Below are 27,120 nucleotides of genomic sequence, written 5' to 3' on the forward strand. Positions count from 1 at the left end.
TTAGGAATTACGATGTACATACATTGATAAAGAAGAGATAGCTAAGGAATAAAAGAAAGTGATAAGGGATAGAGAAACAGATAAGTATATAAAGTGGATGCAGAAATTCGGATATGAAAAATTCAAGATTGATAGTAGTATCATGCTTCACAAGATTTTCGGGTGATGATGCAAGACAGTAGGAAATGAACACTATTTTGGTGTCCTAAACCCAATGGTTTTCACCAGACAAAAGTCAAATTCAAATAAGGCTTAGGGTTTATATTAATCAAGTGATAAAAGAACCTAGACTTCCCTTATCGCACACACAAGAAAGAAAGTCGGCAGGAATTTTATCAGCACGAAATTGTCTCTGTACAACATGTTTTAGAGTTGTGCCATCTTTAAATGCTGCTTGGGCTTCCATCAGTTTTGTGAGAGTAGTTGTGACAGTGCTTTTCTTTCGATCACTCAAATAATCACATTCCTATGGATGGATATGGTGAGTGAAAAGAAAAATTGGAACATCCACTAATACAAGAGAACATAAACTTAGAGCTACTGTGAAAGAGGGACTAATACACTGAATTTACCCATCCCAATCGTTTATTAATACAGCTCAAGCATAAATTCACAATAGAACAACTCGACCGTTTTGAATTCAACTTAAATCATAAACTCATAACATATGAAACAGTGAGTCAACTTTATCATTGCACTAAGATCCAAAAATAAAATTAATCCTTGAAGAAATAATCATTTTTTAGAACCACAACAAAAAACTTTACTCCATTCGCCCAAAAGGTAAGTGTAGATCCAGATCTCTATACCTTATTATAACAATTTATCAAAGTTAATTTGAATTACATACCCTTGAAAAACAATGCACAAGAAAGCTCAAACCAAATAATCTACTTTCTTCTGTTAAGATCTGCCACATCCACATTAAATCAAACTGCTTACATTTCACATGAAACACACAGGCCAACTTCAAGGTAACATCAGACTGGCACAATCTCATTTAAATTTCAAGTCAAAGTATTTGCATACATGCAAAAACAGGAAAGCTAAACAAAATGTTAGCCCAGAAATAAATGAAAACAAAAATCATTGGTTACAACACCCTTGAGTTTCCGCCAGCAAAATACATTAACTGCTCTTTTAAGTTTAGCCTACAGCAAACAATGCCTTGGCAAAAACCATGACACTGAAATATTGATCAATGGAGGTTGTGGGCACCTATGGCTCCCTTTACTCAGATTTAAAATATCCCTCAATTACAACACTCTGATCAGAGGCCTTGGACTTCAAATTTAGCACTTTCACTCCTTGCTCTAAGCTCTTCAATGCCTGTAGAGGATCTGGCTCAGGACGTTTGTTCCAAACAGGCAAAATTTCTGTGATAAATTTATTAATATAGTTCTTCTTGATACCCTCCTTAACAAGCTCTTCAAACTCACTGAAACTCCCCCTAATATCTAACAGAGCACTGCACAATCCTTGACGGTTACAATAATCCATTATCACATCCAGATTTATTTGATCCAGAGCTACAGTTTCAATTCCTTGTAGAGACACTTCTGGAGCTGCTCCTGCTTTATTTTCTGTAAAGATTATCATTTTGCCCGTAATGTCATTGATGGATGGTGGAATTTGATTTAAAGAATTAGGATCCTTATGTGTTATAATCAGAATTGGTTGGTTGGCTCCAGGTTCTTGAGATGAAGGTACTTTAAAATTTTCAGTGAAAAAGGAAGAAGAGATTATCACTGCATCATATTCCTGTAATAGCCTTGAATAGTAACCACCACAGTCTGTAACACCATTCCCAAGTAAGTCCAAAAAGTTTCCATTGACAGAAAGAGAATATCTGCAATGCAAGTACAGGCTAGGCTGTGAAAGTGAAATGCATGTTTATGAAGAATTGACACATACGGGTCAACCAAACTCCAAAATGAATCCAAAGAACAGCCATACACGAATTGTTAAGGACAAAGGGAGAGTTGATTTACCTCAAAGTAAGTAAAGGCTTTCCCGTCAGCATGCGATGAATGTAAGGCTCATTGAGGCTCTTGCACAACTCTTCCTCTACACCCACAACAACTTCAATTCCTGCATCTCTCAATCTTTCCACCCCTTTGAAGGCGACGATGGGATTTGGATCCACCATGCCAACAACAACCTTTTTCACTTTGGCTTTAATTAGAGCTTCAGTACAAGGTGGAGTCCTACCAAAATGATTACAAGGTTCCAAGCTCACATAAGCAGTTGCACTTTGTGCCAAATCACCAGCATCTCTCAGAGCAAACACCTGACAATCTCATCTCGCGACTCAACATACTCACCAACACACAAATTCTTTATCCAAAGGCTAAGAAACAGTAACGTCTCACAATCAAAACATGTTCACCAGAATATCTCCTAATTTATTTTCTTATAAAAACCACCGTTTGTATTCAACTTAGGTTCAAGGTTTCATAAAATTGTTCATGACAGCAATTTCTCCACAACATTAAGGTTTTTGAAGTCTCCGCAACCATTGTGGCAACATCAACCGCAATGTCCATAGTTTCCATATTATAATTATATAGATCATTTCTGTTAGACAGTTATAACTGTCATCTTTACCTTGTATTCTCTATAAATAATTCATTTCAAAAAACAGTAAAGCTAGCTATCAGTATTATACAGAAACTTCCTTGAATCTTTGATCTTTAATCTCACATTCACTAAGCAAACTCGAATTCCTTTCTTCCCTAGAATTCCTATATCTTGTTCCTGATTTTCTTCGAATGACAACTGTGATTCCTAGAATTCCTATCTTTCTAAATAACAACCATATCATATACAAGGACCAAGCTTTTGAAAAACAGTCGATGATCGACTACAATAATTTTGACCGCAAGGTCAAGGTTTTTGTGGTGTCCACAACCTGCAATGCTATCTCAATACAATGGCATTTGTTCGCAGTTGCTCACAATATCAAGAAACACAACAAACTATGACCACATGTGCAATTTAAAACCTTGTTAAGGACCAGAACCGCAATTTAAAACCTTGTTTAGGCTTATCCGTTATCACCAGTTTGAAATACCAAATCAATGAAATCAATAAGGAATAAGACCACAAAAGAGCACAGTATAATGTGTCTATAACGAACACGCATTTTTTTTCAGTTTATTTTACATACACAGAATAATTTAGATAGATAGAGAGTGGAAGAGAAGGAAGGTAGGTACCTCAGCATGAGGTTGCCCTGCTCTAGGGTGGTACCCTTCACCAACAACTACCCCATCCTTTACAATAACACACCCCACCAATGGATTGGGGCTGGTATACCCAACAGCCTTCCTTGCAAGCTCCACACATCTTCTTATGTAAAACCCATCACCACTTTCTCCATTGGAGGTTGCACACTGCACCCCAAACCCATCCCACCTAGTCTTCCTGAGGGGTTTGTAAAGCCCACAACCAAAAGTCAAACACAATCTAGTTCCAGCCTTGGAGGGACTCAGGGTGGGCAAAAAAGATGCAAAATTTGGAGGAGTTGTAGTACTTGAGAATCTGGGCACCTGAATAGTGCAATCAAAACGTAGTGCTTGCATAGTGTTTGTAGATATAACGAAAAGAGAACAGTAACTGTGTTATTCTTCTTTGCTCTCCCAATGCGCCCACCTTTGCAGACAAGACTGCAAAAATAAATAAATATTTTTCGTCTAATTAATTTTTAAATCTGTAATTTTGAATGAATATGAGTTGGGTCATTCAAAATTTAAAAAATCATTTTAGTTTCTCACATTAAAAAAAACATAGTTTCACCTCTAAATACTAAATTTGAGAAAGTAATAATAAGTTTAAAAACTTATTTCAATTTCTTAAATTTAATGTTTCAAGACTCAAATTTAATATTTAAAGACAAATTATTTTTTAAATATAAAAGTTTCTTTTATTGATCATATTATTCATAAACCTAAATCCTAAATCATATTATTCAAGTGGTTGTTGAAATTAACAAAAGATTTGTCTAACATCACATATACCTTCCAAAATCTGCAACACTGAATCTTTTCATCTTCCAAAACCATATTTTCATTTTCCATTTTAGAAAACAGAACATCTTTTCGGATTCTTATATCTTTTTAATGCATAACTTCACTTCTTACTTTATTTTTAACATTCAATTTTATTTTCCTACTCACATGCTAATTTATAAAACAAGATGATACTTCCTTCTACATTCATACCAATCTAACATTCATACCAATCTACTTGTTTTTGTTACTAATTCATTTAAGTCAGTAATCCCTATATTTCATATTTTATTCAACTTTCACTTTATGTGTGTATTCACATTTTTAGATATTTTAGAGATTGAGGAAGAAGAGGAATAGAACGAAAATGAGGGAAAAGAAAGAAACAATGAGACAAAAAAATTGTGAGAAAAATAAAAATATATTTTATTTAAATTCAAAAACTACTCTACCAACTGATCTGTAATTTGTTTTACCAATTGCTCTGTAATTTGTTCTAAAATGTGAAGAAATGACAACATATGTTATTTAAATTCAAAAACTGCTTTATCAACTACTCAATAATTATTATTTTTTAAATGATATAAAAAATATATTTTGATAACTACTCATACAAAACAACAGTATAACAAAATAAAATAATAAAATAAAATATGATATAAAAATAAGATAGGAATAAATTTATATATATAAAATACAGTTATAGAATCCAAAATATATTTTATTTAAATTCAAAAAATTGATCTTTAGTTATTTTTTTAAAATAATATAAAAAATATGCTTTGATAACTACTCATACAAAAATATGACACTAGAACCAAAATAAAATAATAAAATATTATATAAGAATAAAATTAAAATAAATTTGTATATATAAGAAAAGAGTTATATAAAAATAAATTTGTATATATAAAAAACAGTTATATTGGAAAACTCCTTTATATATAGAGAAGATATATAGATATAAAAGATATATAAATATAGAAGATATATAGACCAGCAGAAATATATGTCCGTGTATCCGCATTTTTTATTTTTATTATTATTATATATTAAATAATAAATACAAATAAATTTATTATACATATATTTATAACATTTAAATAATATTTTTTGTAATTTATATTATCTTAGTATTTTTTATTATTATTATATATTTGTACCGGTCGGATTTCGACTGATGACATAATTAAATAACAAATACATGGCAAAGAGACAGTTACAACTGAAGTTGAATGAGTCAAAGACACACCTCAAAATACACTCCCGAAATATCAGGAAACCACTACACACGATCTGAGCACCATTACACACGATCTGAGCACCATTACACACGTCTTGGTGAACTGACTATTTGACCCACACAAGTGGAGACCTAAGTCAACCTATAAATAAGACTTCTGAAGGAAAAAATGTACGTTTTTTAGATCATAAGAGAACAAACCAAAATACTAGCACTGACTTGAGCGTCAGAGTGCAATCGTAGGTACCCCCGACCGGCGGAGCACACGCAACGAGAGGGAGAGTTTCGAAGGATTAGGAGACTACCAGCACGACAACAAATTGTGTACCAATGGACAAACATTATGATGGCAAATTTCATGAAGGTCTTCTTGAATCATGTAAGATATGGTGCGGAAGCTATGTATGAGTGTGTGCAAGATCCTCCTAAGAGTGGTGTTGATCTTGAAGGTGCATGAGGTGTATGAATATTGGGAGGTTCGGCCAACCCAAGGAGAAGTGAAGGATGTGAAGTTTAGAGCCTAGAGTTCTAGGGAGAAGCAAAGCTTGGCACAAAATGGCAGCATAACTTTACTCACAATAAACTTGCAAATACAAGGTGTAGGCCTTCCTATTTATAAGCTAAATGGCCATAAGTTTTAAGCTAATGTCTAATGAAATGAAAGCCAAATTAAATGCAATTCACAAAGCACATGTGCCATGTGCTCATGACCGGCCAAGCCTAGAGAGTTTCTAGAATGTTTCACTCAAATATGCTTTCTACACTACTCTAATTACTAAGCACCCCTAATGGGCCTTTATGCAACATGTACAAAGCTTTCTCTCTTCCATCCGTGGCTTCATTCAATTGGGCTTGAATATGCTTAGCCATTGACCTTGTGATAGGCCCTAGACGGTCTAGGTCTCCTCCTAGACGCTCCATGGTAGCCTTTCCTCTTCACGTCCTAGACGCTCCTTCCTTCTTGTTAGACGCTCATCATGGTCTAGACGCTCTTCATGGTATAGTGTTGGGCTTTGGCTTTCATGGCTAGATGTGCTTGGCCCTCCTCCATCATCCCCTCTCCCTTGGAAAGGATTTGTCCTCAAATCCAGCTCGTCATCGTCATTGGTACCTACAAATGGAGAAAGGTCAATTACATTAAAAGTGTCATGTACTCCATATTCAAGAGGTAGGTTCAATTTATATGCATTATTATTGACTCGCTTGAGGACTTGAAAGGGTCCATCACCTCGGGGACTTAGTTTGGACTTCCTTTGAGTTGGAAATCTATCTTTGCGAAGGTGTAGCCAAACTAAGTCTCCTTCCTCAAAAATTATTTCTTTCTTCCCTTTATTGTTGTATTTGGAGTTTAATCTTCTCATGCATTTTCTTTACAAAGTCAGCTTTGATTACTCCTTCCTTATGCACAAAATCTTGTGGATTAGGAAGAGGTATCAAATCCATAGGTGTGAGAGGATTAAAACCATATACTACTTCAAAAGGCGAAGCATTAATAGTCTTGTGAACTACTCGATTGTAAGCAAATTCAATGTGGGGAAGATACTCATCCCAAGATTTGTGGCTGCCCTTCATGATAGCCTTAAGCATAGTTCCAAGAGATCTATTGACTACTTCGGTTTGCCCATCCGTTTGAGGATGACAAGAAGTTGAAAATTGTAGTCTTGTTCCAAGTTTACCCCAAAGAGTTTTCCAAAAGTGGCTTATAAACTTGGGATCTCTATAGGACACTATACTTCTAGGGAGACCATGGAGTCTCACCACTTCTCTAAAGAAGAGTTTAGAAATATTTTGAGCATCATCTACCTTGTGGCATGGAATAAAATGGGACATTTTGCTAAAACGGTCCACTACCACAAAGATAGAGTCATGGCCTCTTGCAGTCCTAGGAAGTCCTAAAATGAAATCCATGCTAATGTCTTCCCAAGGAGCATTTGCAATCGGCAAAGGGGTGTAGAGTCCATGAGGCATTGTTCTAGACTTTGCTTTTAAACATGAGATGCATCTAGAACAATGTCGTTGGACATCTTTCCTCATGTGTGGCCAACAAAATTTTGCTTTTAAAAGATCTAGAGTCTTATCAACTCCAAAATGTGATTCTTTGACAAGGAGTTTCCTGTGTGTTCCTTGGGGAATGCAAAGTTTTCCCTCTTTAAAAAGATATCCCTCGGACACATAGTAACCTCCTTGCGCTCAATGTAGACATTGGGCATAGATGGATGAGAGTTCTTGATCTTCTTGGTAAAACTCTCTTATGTGGTCAAATCCAAGAATTTGGGCACCCAATTTTGAAAAGAGTGTATGCCGTCTTGAAAGAGCATCGGCCACTATATTGGTGCTTCCTTTCTTGTATTTGATTACATAAGGAAATTGTTCAAGAAATTCCATCCATTTAGCATGTCTCTTGTTGAGATTGTGTTGGCCCTTTAAGTATTTTAAAGACTCGTGATCACTATGGATGACAAATTCTTTGGACACAAGGTAGTGTTCCCAAGTCTTTAGGGCTCGCACAAGAGCATAAAGCTCTTTGTCATAGGTGGGGTAGTTGAGGGTGGCACCATGGAGTTTTTCACTAAAATAAGCAATGGGGTGTCCACCTTGCAACAAAACCGCACCTATGCCTACCCCCGATGCATCACACTCTATCTCAAAAGTTTTGGAAAAATTTGGGAGAGATAGAATTGGTGCATTGGTGAGTTGAGCTTTTAGCCTTTGGAAGGCTTGCTCATGCTTTTCATTCCAACAAAATGCAACATCTTTTTTAACAAGTTCATTCAAAGGAGAAGCTAGACTAGAAAAATTAGGCATAAACCTTCTATAGAAGCTAGCTAACCCATGAAAACTTCTTACATCACTTACATTTTGTGGAGTTGGCCACTCGCGGATGGCTTTGATTTTCTCGGGATCTACATGCACCCCCTTTTTGTTTACTGTGAAGCCTAAGAAAACTACACTATCTACACAAAAGGTACACTTATCCCTATTTGCAAAAAGACTATTTTTTCTAAGCACTAGAAGAACTTCCCTAAGGTGACTTAGATGGTCTTCTAGGGTTTTACTATATACTAAGATATCATCAAAATAAACTACTACATATTTACCTATACAATCCCTCAAGGTGTGATTCATAAGCCTCATGAATGTACTTGGGGCATTAGTAAGCCCAAAGGGCATCACCAACCACTCATATAATCCAAATTTGGTCTTAAAAGCGGTTTTCCACTCATCACCCTCCTTGATTTGAATTTGGTGATATCCACTTTTAAGGTCAATTTTGGAGAATAGAGTTGACCCATGCAATTCATCAAGCATATCGTCAAGCCTTGGGATTGGATGCCTATACTTGATGGTGATGTTGTTGATTGCTCGACAATCACAACACATGCGCCATTTCCCATCCTTTTTGGGCACCAACAAGACAGGTACAACACAAGGGCTTAGGCTCTTTTGAACCCAACCCTTCTCCAACAAGTCTTGAACTTGTGATTCTATCTCCTTTGTTTCCTCGGGGTTGGTTCTATAAGCAGGCCTATTTGGTAGGCTTGCCCCCGGAATGAAGTCAATTTGATGTTCTATCCCCCTAAGGGGAGGAAGCCCAATGGGCCCCTCATGGGAGAATAGATCTTCAAATTCACTTAAAATGTTTTCTATTTGAGGAGGTAAATTCATAAGTTCACTACTTGTGGCAGTGCATGTAAGTGCTCCTTTACAAAAGATAAGGCTTTGTTGTTCAACAAGAAGCAAATTTTCAAAAACGTTTTCAAGAGGCTTTTCTTGTTGACCAACCTTGTGGGAAGGAACACTCTTCTCCCACGCCTTCCTATCCCTAAGGATTTTCTCTTTTTCTAGCGCTCTTTTTTTTTTTGTTTTCCTCATCCCTCTTTTGCTTCATTTGTATTTGGTCTTTTACCACTTGAGAATGTGGTAAAGGACTAAGTACAAACTTTTTATACTTGTGGGTGAAGGAAATTTCGTTAGTGAGACCATCATGCAAGGTTTTCTTATCAAATTGCCATGGTCTCCCTAATACAATATGACAAGCTTCCATAGGTACTACATCACATAAAACCTTATCTTTGTAGTTCCCTATGGAAAACTTGATTTCCACTTGCTTGTCTACATGTAGTTCCCCATTTTCATTAAGCCATTGAAGTTTATAAGGTTTTGGGTGAGGAACTACTTGTAGCTTAAGCTTCTCCACCATCCTAGCACTACAACAATTGCAACTAGATCCACTATCCACAATGAGAGAGCATATGTTTTCTAAAACATTGCATCTTGTATGAAATATGTTCTCTCTTTCTGTTTCAATGGATGTGCTAGGGTGATTGTTGAGGGTTCTCCTAATCATAAGCAATTCTCCCTCTAGTGGAGCTACCCTCTCATCCTCTCCCCCCTCCTCTCTCTCACTAGGCTCATCCTCGCCACTAGTGTACTCATCTACACCCTTAAGAAACAAAGTCCTTTGGTTTGGACATTGTGCTTGCACATGCCCTCTACCATAGCACTTGAAACACTTGACATCTCTAGCTCGGATGGGTGGGGTGGAGGTTTATTTGGTAAAAGGTTTGGTAGGTTCTTTTGGTTTTTCTTTTGATGTACTACCCTCCCTTCTGAACTTTTTCTTGGGATAAAAGTTAGAGTAAGGGCTCACCTTTTGACTTGATGTTTTGCGTAAAATTTGTTGCTCAACTTTAATGCAAAGTTGAACCAAATCATTCAAGTCTTGGTAAGGTAAGAGCTCCACTCTATCTCTTATCTCAAGTGATAGGCCACTAAGGAACCTAGCTACTGTGGTATCCTCCTCTTCTTTAATGGAGGCTCTCATCATGTAGAGCTTTATTTTTTGTCTATACTCTTCCACACTCATGTTTTTTTGTTGGAGTCTTTGGAGCTTGTCCATCAACTCCCTATAGTAGTAGGAAGGTATGTGTCGGCGTCTTAGGGCTCCCCTAAGGTCATTCCAATATGTAATGGGAGGTTCCCTATGAAGACGCCTTTCTCTTTCGAGAGAGGTCCACCAATACATGGCGTTCCCTTGGAAGCTAAGGGCGGCTAAGGGTACTTTATGTTCCTCACTTACCCTATGGCAAGCAAAGAGTTGTTCTACCTTCATCTCCCAATCTAGATAGATTTCTACATTTTCCTTTCCATGAAAATGAGGTAGGTCTACTCTAGTTTCCCTTGGCACCTCTTGCTCCCTTTGCCTATTCATTCTAGGGGGTGGTTGGTAGTAGTCATTAATTCTAAGGCTTCCCTCCCCTAGAGACTCATTACTCCTAGATGCATGAGTATGAGTTTTTCTTTTTTTTGTGATTTTTGGGATTTCTCCTCTTGGGCTTTAGCCAATTCATTGATTTTATTCTCATTCTCCAATTGTCTAAAGGAAATCATTTGTACAGCTTGTGAAACTTCTTTTAAAAGAGATTTTATAGATTTGACTTCACTTTCAATAGACTTTGGAGAGTGAGGAGTTGAAGACATGGCTAAAGTTTTTGTGTATATAAGTGTTTTACTTTAAGGAAATTTAGGAAAGTCAAAGAAGGTAGTTTTCCAGGTAAGGGAGGTGAGTCACAAAGGACTACTTAAGTACCAAGCCTTTGCCTTAGCCAAAAACTATCCCTCAATGTCTTCACACAAAACTTCCTCTTAGTAAACTACTTAGAACACAATTAAGTTGAGAAATCAAAACTTTTTTTCAATGCAAGAAAACAATGTATGCTAACTAATCAACAAAGCTAGACGGTTTATCACAAACTTAACAAAATAAGCATGCAAAGCGTCACTACTAAGCAAAGAAAAGGAAATTACAAACAATTAACAATTGCTAATTAAGAATTCTATACTAGTCGGCCCTAGGTGAGACTTCTTGGACACTTTGAGCCCTTGAAGACACACTCACCGTCTAAAACGTAATTAAGAGGTAGTTAACACAAATTAAGTTGTAAGGAAATTAAGAAAACTCCCTTTGTTGATCCTCTTTTTGCTAAATGCACTTCCTTGTTGTCTTTGCTTGTTGGCCCTCCAAGTGTTTGTAGTGTTTTTCAAGAAAGCTTGTTTCGGCCTTGGCTTTGTTTCCCCTTAGAATGAAGGTTTTAATTCTCCAATTCCAGCACCTATCAAAAGACTAGACCTTACCCAAGTCAAGTTTCCATTCAATTAAGCACCAAAGGAGAAATAAATTCCAGCACCAAATTAGAGGTCAAAGAACAAAAGCAAGAAACAATGTAATTGAATAAAACAGTACCACCAAAAGGAGTTAGATTATGACAACTAGAAAGAGGTCCAAGAAATATTAAGCAAGTAAATAAAAGGTACCAAAAATAAAGGTAGGCACACAAAAGAATCCTAAGAATGGCACTAGAATTAGATGACCAAATAAAAAAAACAGCACCACTGGAAAATGTTGTGGGCCAGAAACGTGTTTTTCCCCAATTTATGCTGAGCTGTGTTTTTAAGATATGATTCTGAAATTTGATATGCAAGATATTCAAGATCTTAGCTAAAATCTGGCTTTGGAATCACTCAAAACGCATGCACCATTTTGTTTTAATAAATTTTGCAATTTTGGTGTTCAGTTACGCCAGCTGTAACGCCTCAGATTTGCACACTGATTTTAAAAGATTTATCATTTTTTTTTCTGTTGATTCTTTTGGACTAATTCTTTTTTTGTCCTTTCTATAACACTTCAAACTTGCATATTCCAGAGAATCAAAATTTTCCTATGAGTGAAAATATTTTTCTGGAACAAAACAGCCAGCACAGAAAATTTGAAACAGGGGATTCTGGAAACTGGAAACAAAAACAGCAAGATACCAAAATTTAAACACAATGGAATTTGTGAAAAAGAATTGTGTAGGATCTAAACACAATATGAACTCAAACTAAAATTAAAAAGGCACCAAAAGATCAAAGAACAGCAGATTCAAAGCAATTAAAGATACCCAAAATCAAGAAACAATCAATCCAAATAAAGGACTACTAAGAATTGTGGACATTGTGGATGAACATGACTTGACAAAACATATAAGATTCAGAAATTAAAGACTCAAAAGCATAATATGAACCAAATAAGAAAGCAATAAAGACTCAAAAGCCTAAAAGAAAATAGCAACTCAAAGGTGTATGGAATCCTATCACAATTTGCACAAGAACTTGTTCAAGATCAATTGAACAAAAGTGTTTCGGTTGGATCTTCCACAAAGCACACCAAAACAAATTAAAATGTAAAAAACAGCAAGACAATTATGGAAAATAAGATGAACAACATGAAAGTAAAGAAGAACTAGAAATGAAAAGACCAAAAGCAACTCATCTTGAAGAACCCAAGCTCATGATACCAAATGATGGCAAATTTCATGAAGGTCTTCTTGAATCATGTAAGATATGGTGCGGAAGCTATGTATGAGTGTGTGCAAGATCCTCCTAAGTGGTGTTGATCTTGAAGGTGCATGAGGTGTATGAATATTGGGAGGTTCGGCCAGCCCAAGGAGAGGTGAAGGATGTGAAGTTTAGAACCTAGAGTTCTAGGGAGAAGCAAAGTTTGGCACAAAATGGCAGCATAACTTTACTCACAATAAACTTGCAAATACAAGGTGTAGGCCTTCCTATTTATAAGCTAAATGGTCGTAAGTTTTAAGCTAATGTCTAATGAAATGAAAGCCAAATTAAATGCAATTCACAAAGCACATGTGCCATGTGCTCATGACCGGCCAAGCCTAGAGAGTTTCTAGAATGTTTCACTCAAATATGCTTTCTACACTACTCTAATTACTAAGCACCCCTAATGGGCCTTTATGCAACATGTACAAAGCTTTCTCTCTTCCATCCGTGGTTTCATTCAATTGGGCTTGAATATGCTTAGCCATTGACCTTGTGATAGGCCCTAGACGGTCTAGGTCTCCTCCTAGACGCTCCATGGGTAGCCTTTCCTCTTCACGTCCTAGACGCTCCTTCCTTCTAGCTAGACGCTCATCATGGTCTAGACGCTCTTCATGGTATAGTGTTGGGCTTTGGCTTTCATGGCTAGATGTGCTTGGCCCTCCTCCATCACATTACTTAGGCCTCATCATCCATACAGGTACAATTGGCGTCCACTGTGGGACCCGAGTAATTTCTGACTTCCAAAACGCAAGGACTCCAACGAGTGGCGATGGTATCGACAATGAACAACACCAACACCGATGGCATGGCGGAAGAGCAAATCTTGATGATCCAGGCCCTCCAAGCTCAGATGGAAGAACTACGACAGAAGGGAATAGCGGATCAACTGCGTTAGGAAGAGGATCAACGCAAACAGGAAGAAGAATGGCGTCGGCAGGCAGATGAGGTGGCTTACTTGAAAGAACAAAACAGGAAACTTAACTGATTTCATAAGACTGTTTTTGTCTTTAAAAACTCACATATTACAACACAATAAAAACTGAAAATTTATACCTATTAATAAAACAATAAAACATGAAAAACATACTATCAACTTATTCCTATAAAAGAATGTGGAGAGTAGGTGCGTGGGAAGGAAAGTGAGAGAAAGTGGGAAGTAGAGTAAGTGGTTTATACGTAGTGGAGAATCATAAAAACGGTTTCTTAAAGAAATTTGTAAAACTGCTACATGGAGAGTAATTAAGAATAATAAATGTAGTGCACCTCTCAAATAGTTCTTTCAAATTTAATAATAACTACTTTTTTTAGTTTTAAATTTAAGTAATTATAAAATGACGAAATAACCAAAATAAATTAATAACTGAGGGCTTGTTTGCTTCCAGGGGTGGTACTGTTGTCGACGACGGAAGTCATAACACCACCCTAGGTTTGGATCCATGCATTGTTGCGGGTGAGGGTGGAAGGAAAGAAAAAGGTGAGTGAATTGTGCTTCTCCTTTCAGATGAAGAGAAAGTTGCACCGTGGAGAGCGAGTGCCAAGTCATCCACACGAACTTACAATCTTGCCCTTGCTTTTGTGCTGGAATCAAGGAGAACAGTGGCCCTGCATGCATGCCACATGAAAGCATCAGATTCCTGACTTGGCTCAGGAATCGTTTGACCATGTGAAAGTTTGAAAGGTCATTAATGAAGTGGGTGAGGTAGGTGTGGAACCTGGTTTCTTTATAAAACGATGAAGCTGCATGAAGCCGGTTCCTTCATTCACAGATAAGCAAAGAAAGCGAATCCATAGAGTGTGTAGTTGGAGAGATTCGTAAGTCATAGTGTGTGGTAGGGGCTTGAGTTACGTATAGGTTGTTCATCTCTGGGTTGATCTGAGGTGAGTGTATGTGTTTGAATGTTGCTTAATCGATTAAGGCTGAAATAGCACAGGTCAAATAATCGATTATGGTGTAGATAATCGATTAAGTTAAGCCAATAACCTCTGTAAAAATTTTGACCCATAATCGATTATCTGAAGTGTGTAAAAGGGGTCTTAATCGATTATGTATTATCATAATCGATTATGTTTGTTTTTTTGCCTACTAACATAATCGATTATACGTTGATAATCGATTATCTTGTGTATATAAGTGATGGGATAATCGATTATGTTCTAAAATTTGTGAAATAGAAATGTTTCTTAATTTGTTTTATGTTGTTTTCAGGTGTGTTCTTCATCCTATAAGTCATCCCTATTGCTGTTCTTGAGTGCTTATCTTCAGGTTTTTAAATTTTTTATGTAAAGTTATTTTTTTTAATTTCTGTTTTATATTTATGTTTGAATGATTATGATTTTGTAATATAATTTGTTTAGAATTTATTTTAGTTTATTATGTTAAGGCGTTAGTAAATTAATGTTGGTTGTAATATAATTTGTTTAGACTTTAGTTTAGTTAATTATGTTAAGGAGTTAGGAGATAGTTAATTAAATATGTTAAGGAGTTTAGTTAATTAAATTAATTCTTTTATTTGATTTATTGTTTTAATTTTTGTAGATAGTTATTATTTTTTTAACATTTAAGAAAAATATTTATTTGTATGAAATGAATGATTTACATAATGGAAACAAAAATTTGTAAAATTTAGGTTTTTTTATTATATTAAACATAAATTATTAATGTTATAATTAAATCAAATAAAAAAATGTTGTTGTGATTAAAGAAAACTGAAAAAGTTTAGATAAATATTGTTTATATTTATAATAATAAATATAAAAAGTTAAATTTTTTTTAACATTTAATTGTTTATAAGAGAATAGATTTATTTATTTTAAATGAATATTTGTATTTTGTATGGTTAATATTTTTTTAGATTGGACAAAAACTATTAATGTTATCACTTGAAAAGATTAAAAAAATGTTTTTGTAATTTTTGTTATAAGATTTAATTGTTTATAAGAAAAAAATAAATGTATTTAAAATGAATATTTTTACAAGTGGAAATAGAAATTTGTAATTTGTAGGTTTTTTAAAAAGTAATTGATATTTTAGAAGTGCTATTTTTAATTGATATTTTAATTATAAATGTAGAAAGTAATTATTTATTTAAAAATGAATTGTTTATAAAACAGATTTAAAAAATTTAATTTTGACAGAATGGAATTCAAAATTTTAAAAATATTTTTATAGGGTTTTCATTTTTGTAGATTAAACATAATTTATTAATGTTATAATTAAAAACATTATAAAAATGTTGTAGTAATTAAAAAAAACAGTAAAAGTTTAGAGTAGAAATATGATTTTGACTTATTTTTTTTAATTTGTATTTCACATAAATTATTGGTATTAGAATTATATGTTAAAAAAAATGTTATAGTAATTTTAAAAGTCAGAAAAAGTTTACAGAAGAAATTTGAATTTGTAATAATAATTGTAGATAGTTATTAGTGTTTAAAAATTAAATTGTTTATAAGAAATAATATTTTATTTATAAATAATATTTTTACAGAATCCAAATAAAATTTGATAATCTGTAGTTAATATTATTTTAGATTGTACATAAATTATTACAAAGAAAAAAATGTATGTATTTAAAATGAATATTTTTAGAAGTAGAAATAGAAATTTTAGGTTTTTTATTTTATTTTATTTGTTTATATTTATTTGTTGTTTGATTAAATTATGTTATTGAATGATATAGTAATTTTTATTAATTTTTTTATTAAAATTAATTAAAAGTACGTTTTAGGGTAACTGTATTGGTGTACTTTTACACCGATACCGTAGTGCGCAAAACCGTTGTACTTTTACCCATGCTACTGGGAGTACAAGTGCCTTCGTTGCTCCTATTTGTAAATGTGGACAATTTGCTGTTTTGAGAATAGCGACAACACAAAAAAAATGCTGGAAATTTTTTTTGGGTTGTCCCAACTACAAGGTAAAATTTATTCAATTAGGTTTGAAACAAACTTAAGAATGTTATTTTAAACTTATTCATTGTTCAATTTTATTGTTTTCTTCAAAACAGATTATAAGTGACATGGTTCTAGGCTGTAATTTTTTCAAATGGTGCATTGAAGATGTTGCCGATGAAAAAGATGAAATTATTATCATACAACGGAATAAAATATGTCTTCTAGAAAACAGGTCTCCACAAGAAGAATTCAAATGTTATTACTGAGAATGTCTTTTCTTTTTCTAATTAACATTATTATGTTCTTCATGTAATGACTTTATATTATATATTTTGACACCTACATAATATTCATGTTATATTCTAAATTTCTATTTTTTTTTCTAAAATATATTCATATATAATATTAAAATTATGTAAATAAATTAACTTAAATAAAAAATATTTTTTAATTAATAAAATATTAAATAATAAAATTATACTTTAATTTTAAATTATAATTAACTAAAATATGAAATAGGATTAATCATTATTTTTTTTTATATAAAGGGTAAAATTGTAATCTTACAAACTTTATTATTCAAAATAATTTATAATATTCTTGCAACTATCACATTACTCACAAATTTCAATACATTTTTCTCACACATCCACTCTAACATACTCCAATCCAAACAACCTCAACTTTCTTCACACTTCCACTCCCACTCACCCTCAACTTTCCACTCCCCCACGCCCTCTAATCCAAACACACCTGAATCTTTTCATCATCCAAAACAACCTCTTCATTTTCCGTTTTAGAAAACAGAACATCTTTTCGGATTCTTAAATCTTTTTAATGCATAACTTCACTTCTTACTTTATTTTTAAAATTCAATTTTGTTTTCCTACTCACATGCTAACTTATAAAACAAGATGATACCCTTCTACATTCATACCAATCTACTTGTTTTTGTTACCAATTCATTCAAGTCAGTAATCCCTATATTTCATATTTTATTCAACTTTCACTTTATGTGTGTATTCAACATTCCAAAATTTAACTTCACCTCTAATTTGTGTGTGTGAATATCTACTGGGGTTCATCAGTTCTTATTTTTTTCCAAGTGGATATTAACATCTTTTGCCTCTATCAGGTTGCAATTGGTAAGTTACTGAAATGGGGAATAGAAGAAAATGCTTAAGTTGATGTTTGAGAAGTATAATTGGAACATCACCAACTTCTCTAAAGTTGTTTCCATTGAACTTTAATCCAACAAATTTATACTCGATGGCCACAGATGGTACTTTGTTCAAATTTTGCTTACTGATTTCGCTTCTCACTATGTTTTTTTTTTGTTTGTTTTAATAATGTTTTAACTTTGCTTTTAGGCAGATTGTTATCACCCCAATTGGGGGCATGGACGATTACTTGCAAATTTATTTAGAAGCAGATAAGGATTGTGCTAATTTACCTGAGGGCTGGAAAAAAACTGCAAATGTCAGTTTTGCTGTAACCAACCAGGTTAATGACAAAATGACTATAAGAAAAAGGTATTTTTCATACTTCGGTCTTTTGAAATTTCAAGTTTTTCTTCATTATTTTTGTCAAAGTAGACCTTGTAATCTATTTAAAAACCAACTTATTATGCTTTGGGAGGAGAGGTTTTGGGTAGAAGAATCAAATTATGATTTGTTTTGACCTTAATGAGTTTATTATTTTTAATCCGAAACAACTAACCCTTGGTATATTAATTTTCCAGGATCTGAATTTGATTTTAATGCACATGACGATTGTTATGGTTTCAATGATTTCTTACCTTTACATGAACTTAAAAACCCTGGTAGCGGGTTTATTGTGAATGATACTTGTGTGATTGAAGCTGGGATTTTTTTCACTAAGTATGTGGATGAGAATAGTGAATATCAGCCTGTTTGCAAGATTGATGACAACCCTACGAGGGACCGCAATAATCCTTTATTTCATAAAATGTTCAGAAGCTCATATGAAAATGTGGATCAAAAGTATGTTCCACTATTAGTAGAAGCATGTTTACAATCCCTCACTTGTTGTAAGTCAGGAGAAGAGAAGTTGCAGGTTTACTGAATGGGCATCACTAGTACAAAATATGAAAACAACGACCCCTTATTTAGTGCGACTTTGCGCTTAAACGCATTTGTAAAAAATGCGGTGGCATTTTTGTAATTAAATTGATTTACAAATGCGGTTTTATGGTAAGACCGCATTTGTAAATCAATTCGAATAATTTACAAATGCGGTCATAGTAAAGACCGCATTTGTAAATCATTCGAATTGATTTACAAATGCGGTCTTACCCTAGAACCGCATTTGTAATTCAATTTTACCCTAAAAATTGAAGCGTGCCACTAGTTTTCACTTTCACTTTCGTCTTCTCCGCTCTTCGTTTCAACGTTTCGTCTTCTGTTTCAGCTCTCCCTTTGCATTGTAAGTTTCAGCTTCTCCGCTCTTCCGCTTCTAACGTTTGTTTTCGTTTTCGTTTTTGTCATTGTCATTATTCACTTCCTTGGCATTGTCATTTCGTTTCCTAACTCGTTTTTGTCATATAGGTGGTTACTGTTCTATTGGGTTCGCCGGTTTTTTCAGCTCCGCCACTGCCACTGTCATAGTCGAAAACTTCCGCCACCGCCTGTGCCTTCGTCTTCGTCTTCTTCCTCGTCTTCGTTTTGTGCCTCTCCGATCACCGCCTGCGCCACTCCGATCACTATCAACCTAAAGGTTGGTGTTGTATTTAATTTATATTTAATATTTTGAATTTATATTTAATATTTTGAATTTATATTTAATATTTTAAATTTATATTTAATATTTTGAATTGTTATTTTTCTGTATTATAATATATATTTAATTAATAACTAATACAACTTGGAATTTATAACTAATAACTAATAGTTTATATATTTGTGTGTATTTTGAATTTTTGTATTATATAATTTCTATTTTCTTAAATTTATATTATATATTTAGTTAGTTGTTAATTACATTTTAATAAAAGTTTTATGTTATGTTAGTTATTGTTACTTTTAGAATAGAAATATCGTGTTTGGATTGAGTCCGGGGGTGTTCGACCCTCGGAAAATGTGTGAGATTGAATAGAATACTAATTATTAGAAAATCCTAACTATATTCCAAAATATATAATGGATCGAAGTTGGATTAATGTTGTTCGTATAAGTGATGAGTACGAAAGGGGAGTAGAGGAATTTATACAATTTGCGTAGCGTAACGCGATTATTAGTGGTCATGATGGAGCAAAGATCAGGTGTCCGTGCGTTAACTGTTTGAATGGAAGGATACTGGATGTGAATATCATGAGGGAACACCTGCTGTGTGATGGGTTTCTTCGATCTTATACAACTTGGACATGGCATGGTGAATTATTAAATTTACCACGTGTTTCCGTAACTGAGGAATATGTGGGTTCTACCATGGATGAAGCAGTACACGATGATGGAGATGATGATCGATTGGAGGACATGATTCGTGATGTGGGAGCTGAGTGTTTTGCAAAAGCGCATGGATATGAAAGTATGTCAAAAGATGCAGAAACTCCTTTGTATTCTGGATCAACTAACTTCACACGGTTGTCGGCGGTGTTAAGATTGATGAATTTGAAGGCAATAAACGGATGGACTGATAAAAGCTTCACGGAATTGCTCCAGCTGTTGAAGGATATGCTTCCAGAGGGAAATAGTCTACCTAATCGTAATTACGAGGCCAAAAAGATTCTTTGTCCAATGGGTATGGAGTACAAAAAGATACATGCATGTCCTAATGATTGTATATTATACCGGAAAGATTTTGAATTGTTGAAAAGTTGTCCGAGGTGTGGTTTATCACGTTATAAGTTGAAACAAAAATATGATGATTCTATTGATGACATGGAAAAGCATGGACCCCCAACGAAGGTTATGTGGTATCTTCCCATCATTCCAAGGATGAAGCGTTTGTTTGCAAACCCAGACGATGCTAAGAATCTTAGATGGCATGCAGATGAGAGGAAATGCGATGGCATGTACCGACATCCAGCTGATTCTATTCAATGGAAGAAATTTGATGATGACTTTCCAGAATTTGGTAAAGAATCAAGAAATATCCGACTTGGTTTAGCTACAGACAGAATGAATCCGTTTGGTAATATGAGTACAAATCACAGTTCATGGCCTGTATTACTAGTTATTTACAACTTACCTCCTGGATTGTGCATGAAGCGAAAATACATGATGTTGTCTATGATGATATCCGGTCCGAAACAACCAGGGAATGATATTGATGTTTATCTAAGTCCCCTAATTGAAGATTAGAAGTTAATGTGGGACCAGAGTGTCGAAGTATTTGACGGATTTGCTAATGAAACTTTCAAGCTTCATGCCATGTTATTTTGCACCATCAATGACTTTCTGGCATATGGTAACTTATCAGGTTATAGTGTTAAGGGTCACAAAGCGTGTCCAATATGCGAAGAAGACACTGCTTCTCAACAATTGAAACATGGAAGGAAAACAGTATATCTTCGGCATCGGAGGTTTCTTAGAAGTCATCATCCTTACTGGAGGTTGAAAAAAGCCTTTAATGGACACCAAGAGGGTAGTGGTCCACCAACTCCATTAACCGGTGTTGAGGTTTACCAAAAGGTAAATAACATAGACCACACCTTCGGTAAGTCCAAAAAAAAGTCATCTGTGACAAATATTTGGAAGAAGAAATCAATCTTCTTTGATCTTCCGTACTGGTCGAGGTTAGAAGTCAGACATTGTATAGATGTAATGCATGTTGAGAAGAATGTGTGTGATAGCTTAATTGGTACACTTCTTAACATTAACGGGAAGACGAAGGATGGTCTAAATGCTCGTTTAGATTTGATTGAGATGAACATACGCGACGAGTTGGCACCCATAGAAATGGGTAAGCGTACATATTTGCCCCCAGCCTGTTACACAATGTCAAAAGATGAAAAAATTAGTTTTTGTCAATGTCTAAAGGGTGTGAAAGTGCCACAAGGACATTCCTCAAATGTGAAGAGCCTAGTGTCAATGCAAGATTTGAAGTTAATTGGGTTGAAGTCTCATGATTGTCACATCTTGATGCAACAGTTGTTGCCGGTAGCTATCCGTGGGATCTTACCAAAAAATGTTAGACACACCATAACCCGTTTGTGCTCATTCTTCTCTTCCATCTGTTGTAAAGTCATTGATCCCTCAAAACTAGATGAACTTCAAAATGAAATTTTTGTTATCTTGTGTGAATTGGAAATGTTTTTTCCTCCGTCTTTTTTTGACATCATGGTTCATCTAGTGGTGCATCTGGTAAGAGAGGTTAGATTGTGTGGACCAATGTACTTAAGATGGATGTATCCTGTTGAGCGGTATATGAAAATTTTGAAAGGTTATGTGAAAAATCATTATCGTCCAGAGGCTTCAATGATTGAAAGGTACATAGCTGAAGAAAGTATTGAATTTTGTTCAGAGTACATGACAAAAGCAAATCCAATAGGTGTTCCAGCTAATTCATGGCACCACAGGCGTTCTACAACTAAATGTTTACGTGGTGTGAATATTGTAAGCAAATCTCGATCAGAAGTCTTGCAAGCACATTTGTACATATTGAATAACACAGATGAAGTTGTACCTTACATAGAAGCTCATAAAGCCATTGTGAAGGCAAATAACCCAAGACAAGCAGAGAAATGGGTCTTGATGGAACATAATAGAACTTTCATGCCTTGGTTTAAAGATGAGGTGTTCAAGGATTCAACGGCATCAGAGACCTTGACTTGGTTGGCTGCTGGATTGAAGTTTGATGTCATCTCATGTACAGCCTACGAAGTGAATAATTGTATATTTTACACGAAGTCCATGGATGAAAAGAGTACAATTCAAAATTCTGGTGTTACTCTTGAAGCCGAGTCAATGCAGTTTTCGACTTCGAAAGATACAAATCCAGTACTTGGATCAATGGCATACTATGGGTTTGTAGAAGAGATATGGGAGATTGACTACACTAAGTTTTGCGTTCCAATTTTCAAGTGTAAATGGGTTGACAATAAAAGTGGGGTTAAAATTGATGAATCAGGATTCACACTAGTGGACTTTCGAAAGATAGGGTATCGAGATGAGCCATTTATAATGGTTCAACAAGCATCTCAGGTTTTCTATGTGAAAGATCCTACGTCAGAACATTGGTATGTCGTTTTACACGGGAAAAAACAAGGGGAAGATAACTAATAAAGATGACGATGTACTTGATGATGTACATGCAACCCGTAAAGACCACAGTGAAGGAATTTACATATAAACATTCAACCCATATGCAACATGTAAATAAACATTTAGAATTTTTTGTATTATTTTTATATGATTTTAATTCGATTCACATTAACTAATGTTTGTTACCTAATTTTTTTAACAGAGACATGGATGACGACCAGACTCCAAACAGACCTCGATCTGGACGAGGCAATAGAGGACCTACTAGATTGAAGAGTCTTGCATTGAGACGTGCTGCTGGTGAGAAGACACATGTTGATATTGACGTCAACACTGGAGTGGCTTTTGGTCCTAAGGCAGATGAGTTTATGAGCTATCTTGGAGTTGTTTCTCGTGAGAGGCTCTCCATTTTGATTAATTCATGGGATGAGGTTTCAGAGGTTGATTGGAACATGCTATGGGAGGATGTTCTGGTAAGCTTTACATTATTATTGTTATCATATAATGCTCTTTAATATTGATTAATTAATTTTAATTTGATGATGTTATTTTCCAGGAAAACTTTGAAATTCCTGATGTGGAACCGCTTCGATCAAAGATATTATCCAATATCGCACTTAAATTTCGTACCTTTAAGTCAAGACTGACTTCGAGATACATTTTTGGCGACCTTAAAGACGAAAATCCATGTTTAAAGTACCAACATATTGATGAAGAGACATGGCGTCTTTTTAGAGAAAGCCGTGAAAATGAGGCTTGGATGGTAAGTGAAGTAACTTTTTTGATTATATAACATTAATAAGTTTATCTTATTTACTTCAGTTTGTTTATTTCAATTATGACAGGATCGTCGGAAGAAAGCTCAAGAGATAGCTTTGAAGAATCTTACCCCGCACGTTATGTCTCGTTCGGGGTATAGAAAACTTGAGCAAACACTGATGGTGGAAAAGGAGAAATCTCAACAGGGGACGTTGTCTGAGAATGTGGAAACAGGGGTCACTTCTCCTCCATCACCACCTTTTCGCCATGTAAAATGGAAGAGGGCCCGAATTAAGAAGTCGGGTGCACCAAGTTCTGAGCAATCCGGGGTTATAATCGAAAAAATTGTAAGTTATTTTTGTTATTTTCAATTTTTTTAAAGCATTAATTACATTACTGATTGAAAATATGATTTTTGTGTACTCTTGCAGGATTCCTTGGAATCCGACGGTAAATTTGTTGCTGAAGGTCGTCACGATATCCTGGTTGAAGCAATTGGACGACCTGAACACTCTGGTCGTGTTCGTGCCGCTGGACAAGGGGTCGGAATTAAACTTTATTTTGGAGTTTCAGAACGACAGCCATCCTCCTCCTCCAAGAAGGAAACTCAAATGAAGAGTAAGTTACGTGAAGAAATAATGGAGGAGATGAGAAAGGAGACTGATTTGATGTGGCTGGAGATGAAAAAGGAGAATGATCGAATGCGAAAAGAGTTTCTATCGCAACAAGTTTGTGCTGAGCCGATTGAACCCCTTGTTAGTCCCACTCCCAAGAGCACAAAGGGGAGTTGTGCGGCTCCTCCAACATCAGGGGATGATATCAATGGGCAGACAGAGGATTGTGAGCTACTGGTAGTGGGCGACAAACTTCCTCGGGTGGTGGCACTTGGAAAAGTCTATACAAACGCCACCACCTTACATAACGTTCCTCTCTCCCCTGATGTGGCGAAGGTAACAGTTGAAAAAGTACGATTTCCTGATCCTTGTGTTCCACTACCTTCAGATGAGGTAACCACTGTGGCCGATGCATTTCAGACATTCGTTGCCTGGCCCAGAGAGCTCATTCGATCTATGCCCGAACCTCATGTAATAATTTCGTTTCATTATATTATTTTTTATTTATATTTATATATTACATATAATTTAATACAAATGTTGTTTATCTTGTAGAAACCTTTTCAGCCACCAAGTCCGAAAAAGAAGCGTGAGGTTCCAGTTGACGATCCTATGGCTTCCCTACGTCTCATTGCTAGTCAGATTGGCAATGATCCTTTTCCAGTTCCGTGGGATAATACATTTTTTCAAATCAACACTGAACTGCCACTGATGATTTACAACACAGATTTATCAGAATTTATATCTGGGAAACAGGAGCTCAATATAAGTATAATTCAATTTTTTATGATGTAAGTATCTTTACCTATTATTCAATTTACTATATGTTAAATCATTATTGATTATGCTTTAACTAAAAACTTGTAGGTTTTTGCATAGAGTCTGTATCACTGAGGGGAAAGAAAATATGTATGGATTCGTAGATCCTGCATATACTAATCCCGTTGGACCAAACTCAACTGAGACTCAAGCATACATCACTAACATCCTGGAAAAAGAGGGAAAACAAATTTATTTATGCCCTTATATTAATGAGTAAGTTTAATTATATGTCATCAATTATTATTATTTCATGTTTTAAATATTTACTAACTCTTTTCAATGATCATATAGGCATCATTGGCAGTTACTTGTCTTATCAATGGTTGAGAAGACTGCTGTGTGGTTTTGTTCCCTACACAAGAAGATGCCCACAAAATTTAAGGATATCATTGATACGTAAGTATAGTATAAACTTAACTTTGTATGTTACTAATTAACCATCTACTAACGAGGTTTTTTGTATTAACCAGTTCATGGCGTGGATATAACATCCTAAAAGGTCGATCCAGTTCAAATAATTTGAACTACATAAGAGTAAAGGTTTGTAATTTTTTTCTTTCTCTATTATCATTGTTTATCAATATACTAACATATTACTTTTTATTGAATTATAGTGTAATAAACAACCAGGAAGCTATGAGTGTGGCTATTACATTATGCAATGGATGATTACCATTATAAGACTAGGTGTTAAAACTGGTTGGAAAGAGGTATATGTTAAATCATTTTTATATTTCTTGAACATATATATATCTAGAAACTAATTTATGTCAACTTTGCAATGCAGTTATTCACAGAAGAAACACCATTGAGTGAGGAAGGCATTTCATATGTTAGAGATTCTTGGTCCACATATTTCATTAATTTTTATAACTCTAGCATAGGTAAACAATAGTGGTTTTATTATATGTAATTTGATCACTTGTAAATGTACATTTTGATGATTTCAATTGATCACTACATTTCTGTATTTGTCTGGCTGGGTTTGATCATTATGCAGGTTATTTAAATATATGGTTTCTGCACAAAACAGAATGTATTTTAAAAAAAAATCACTATTTACAAATGTGGTCATTTACCAAGACCGCATTTGTAAATAGTGAATTCGCATTTACAAATGCGGTCTTGGTAAATGACCGCATTTGTAAATAGTGATTTATGAATGCGGTCTTTACCAAGACCGCATTCATAAATCCTAAACCCCAAACCCACTCCCTAATTCAAAATAATATACAAATGTGGTTACCTAAAATGACCGCATTTGTAAATGTGATTTATGAATGCGGTCATAGGACCGCATTTGTAAATTCCAGATTTACGAATGCGTGCTGATCAAATGCGGTTCTATGACCGCATTTGTAAATTGAAAATAGCCGCATTTGTTTTACATATCTGCACTAGTGCATTCACAGCTTTGGGTCGAGTTCTTCATTTCCTCAAGACTAAAAAAGTGAAAGATATGGATGATGAAGCATGTAATCATCTCCAAATTTTGTGGGATGAACTGAAGACATTTGGGTTTGATTTGACTTGGTTAGAGTTTTATGTTGAATCTGCTTTGGATGTGAAAAGTTATATGGAGGATGTTGATGAGATGAGAAAGAATGTGTCTGCTTTAAAGATTGAAACTGAGAAGTTGAAGGCATGGTTGAGTAGTACAGAGAAGTTGAAGGCAAGGTTGATTGAAAGAGAGACCGAACTTGGGATGTCTAGTAAGAACTTGATGAGAGAGAAAAGATGTGAAAAGTCAATTTGGTTGTCAAAATCAGGATATTGAAGGGAAACATTCAGAAGATGAATTTCTTTTGGAGACTAACTATTTAGTTTTATGAAACTGCTGATTGATGCTGATATTACAATTTGATTGATGATTATGATAATCTTTGCTGTAGAGATTATCAACTATTTATGAAGAAACAAGAAATCGAGTTAGTTTCATTTTCCAAAAATATGTTAGAAGTAATTTATAGTTTTGACTTTTTATATATTAAGAAATCTTTTTTATTTTTCTAAAAAATTATTTTACAATTTTGATCATTTAATTGGCTTAATTCTCTATCTAGCACCATTTACACTTTTATTTCTCTATCTAACACCCTTTTGTTTTTATTTTCCTATCTAACACTCTTTTATTTTTTATTTCCCTATCTAGCATCATTTCAAAAATAAATAAA

At 34.6% G+C, this 27,120-nt stretch overlaps 2 protein-coding genes across 4 annotated transcripts; one reads left to right on the forward strand and one right to left on the reverse strand.

The window, feature by feature from the left end:
* Positions 1-968: 968 nt before the first annotated feature.
* LOC137819021 (Cytidine/deoxycytidylate deaminase family protein) lies at positions 969-3,701 on the reverse strand. Of its 3 annotated transcripts, none has more exons than XM_068622718.1 (3): positions 3,219-3,701; positions 1,992-2,290; positions 969-1,849 (listed from the first exon to the last, which is right to left on the reverse strand). In XM_068622718.1, the coding sequence occupies exons 1-3, from the start codon at positions 3,582-3,584 to the stop codon at positions 1,231-1,233; spliced, it is 1,284 nt and encodes a 427-aa protein (XP_068478819.1). In that variant the 5' UTR covers positions 3,585-3,701; the 3' UTR covers positions 969-1,230. The 3 variants fall into 3 exon arrangements, with proteins under 3 accessions (XP_068478819.1, XP_090152900.1, XP_090152899.1); XM_090296774.1 differs by having other exon boundaries at positions 969-1,793; positions 3,219-3,671; XM_090296773.1 differs by having other exon boundaries at positions 1,992-2,207; positions 3,219-3,658.
* A 19,260-nt stretch (positions 3,702-22,961) lies between these two features.
* On the forward strand, positions 22,962-26,723 carry LOC150024775 (uncharacterized). Its single transcript, XM_090296152.1, has 10 exons — positions 22,962-23,000; positions 23,308-23,514; positions 23,597-23,857; positions 23,942-24,595; positions 24,680-24,915; positions 24,992-25,159; positions 25,238-25,342; positions 25,417-25,486; positions 25,561-25,656; positions 26,388-26,723. The coding sequence occupies exons 1-10, from the start codon at positions 22,962-22,964 to the stop codon at positions 26,721-26,723; spliced, it is 2,172 nt and encodes a 723-aa protein (XP_090152278.1).
* The last annotated feature ends 397 nt before the right edge of the window (positions 26,724-27,120 follow it).

This window comes from Phaseolus vulgaris, chromosome 10 (assembly GCF_051622355.1).
Source record: "Phaseolus vulgaris cultivar YP4 chromosome 10, ASM5162235v1, whole genome shotgun sequence".
NCBI lineage: Eukaryota > Viridiplantae > Streptophyta > Magnoliopsida > Fabales > Fabaceae > Phaseolus > Phaseolus vulgaris.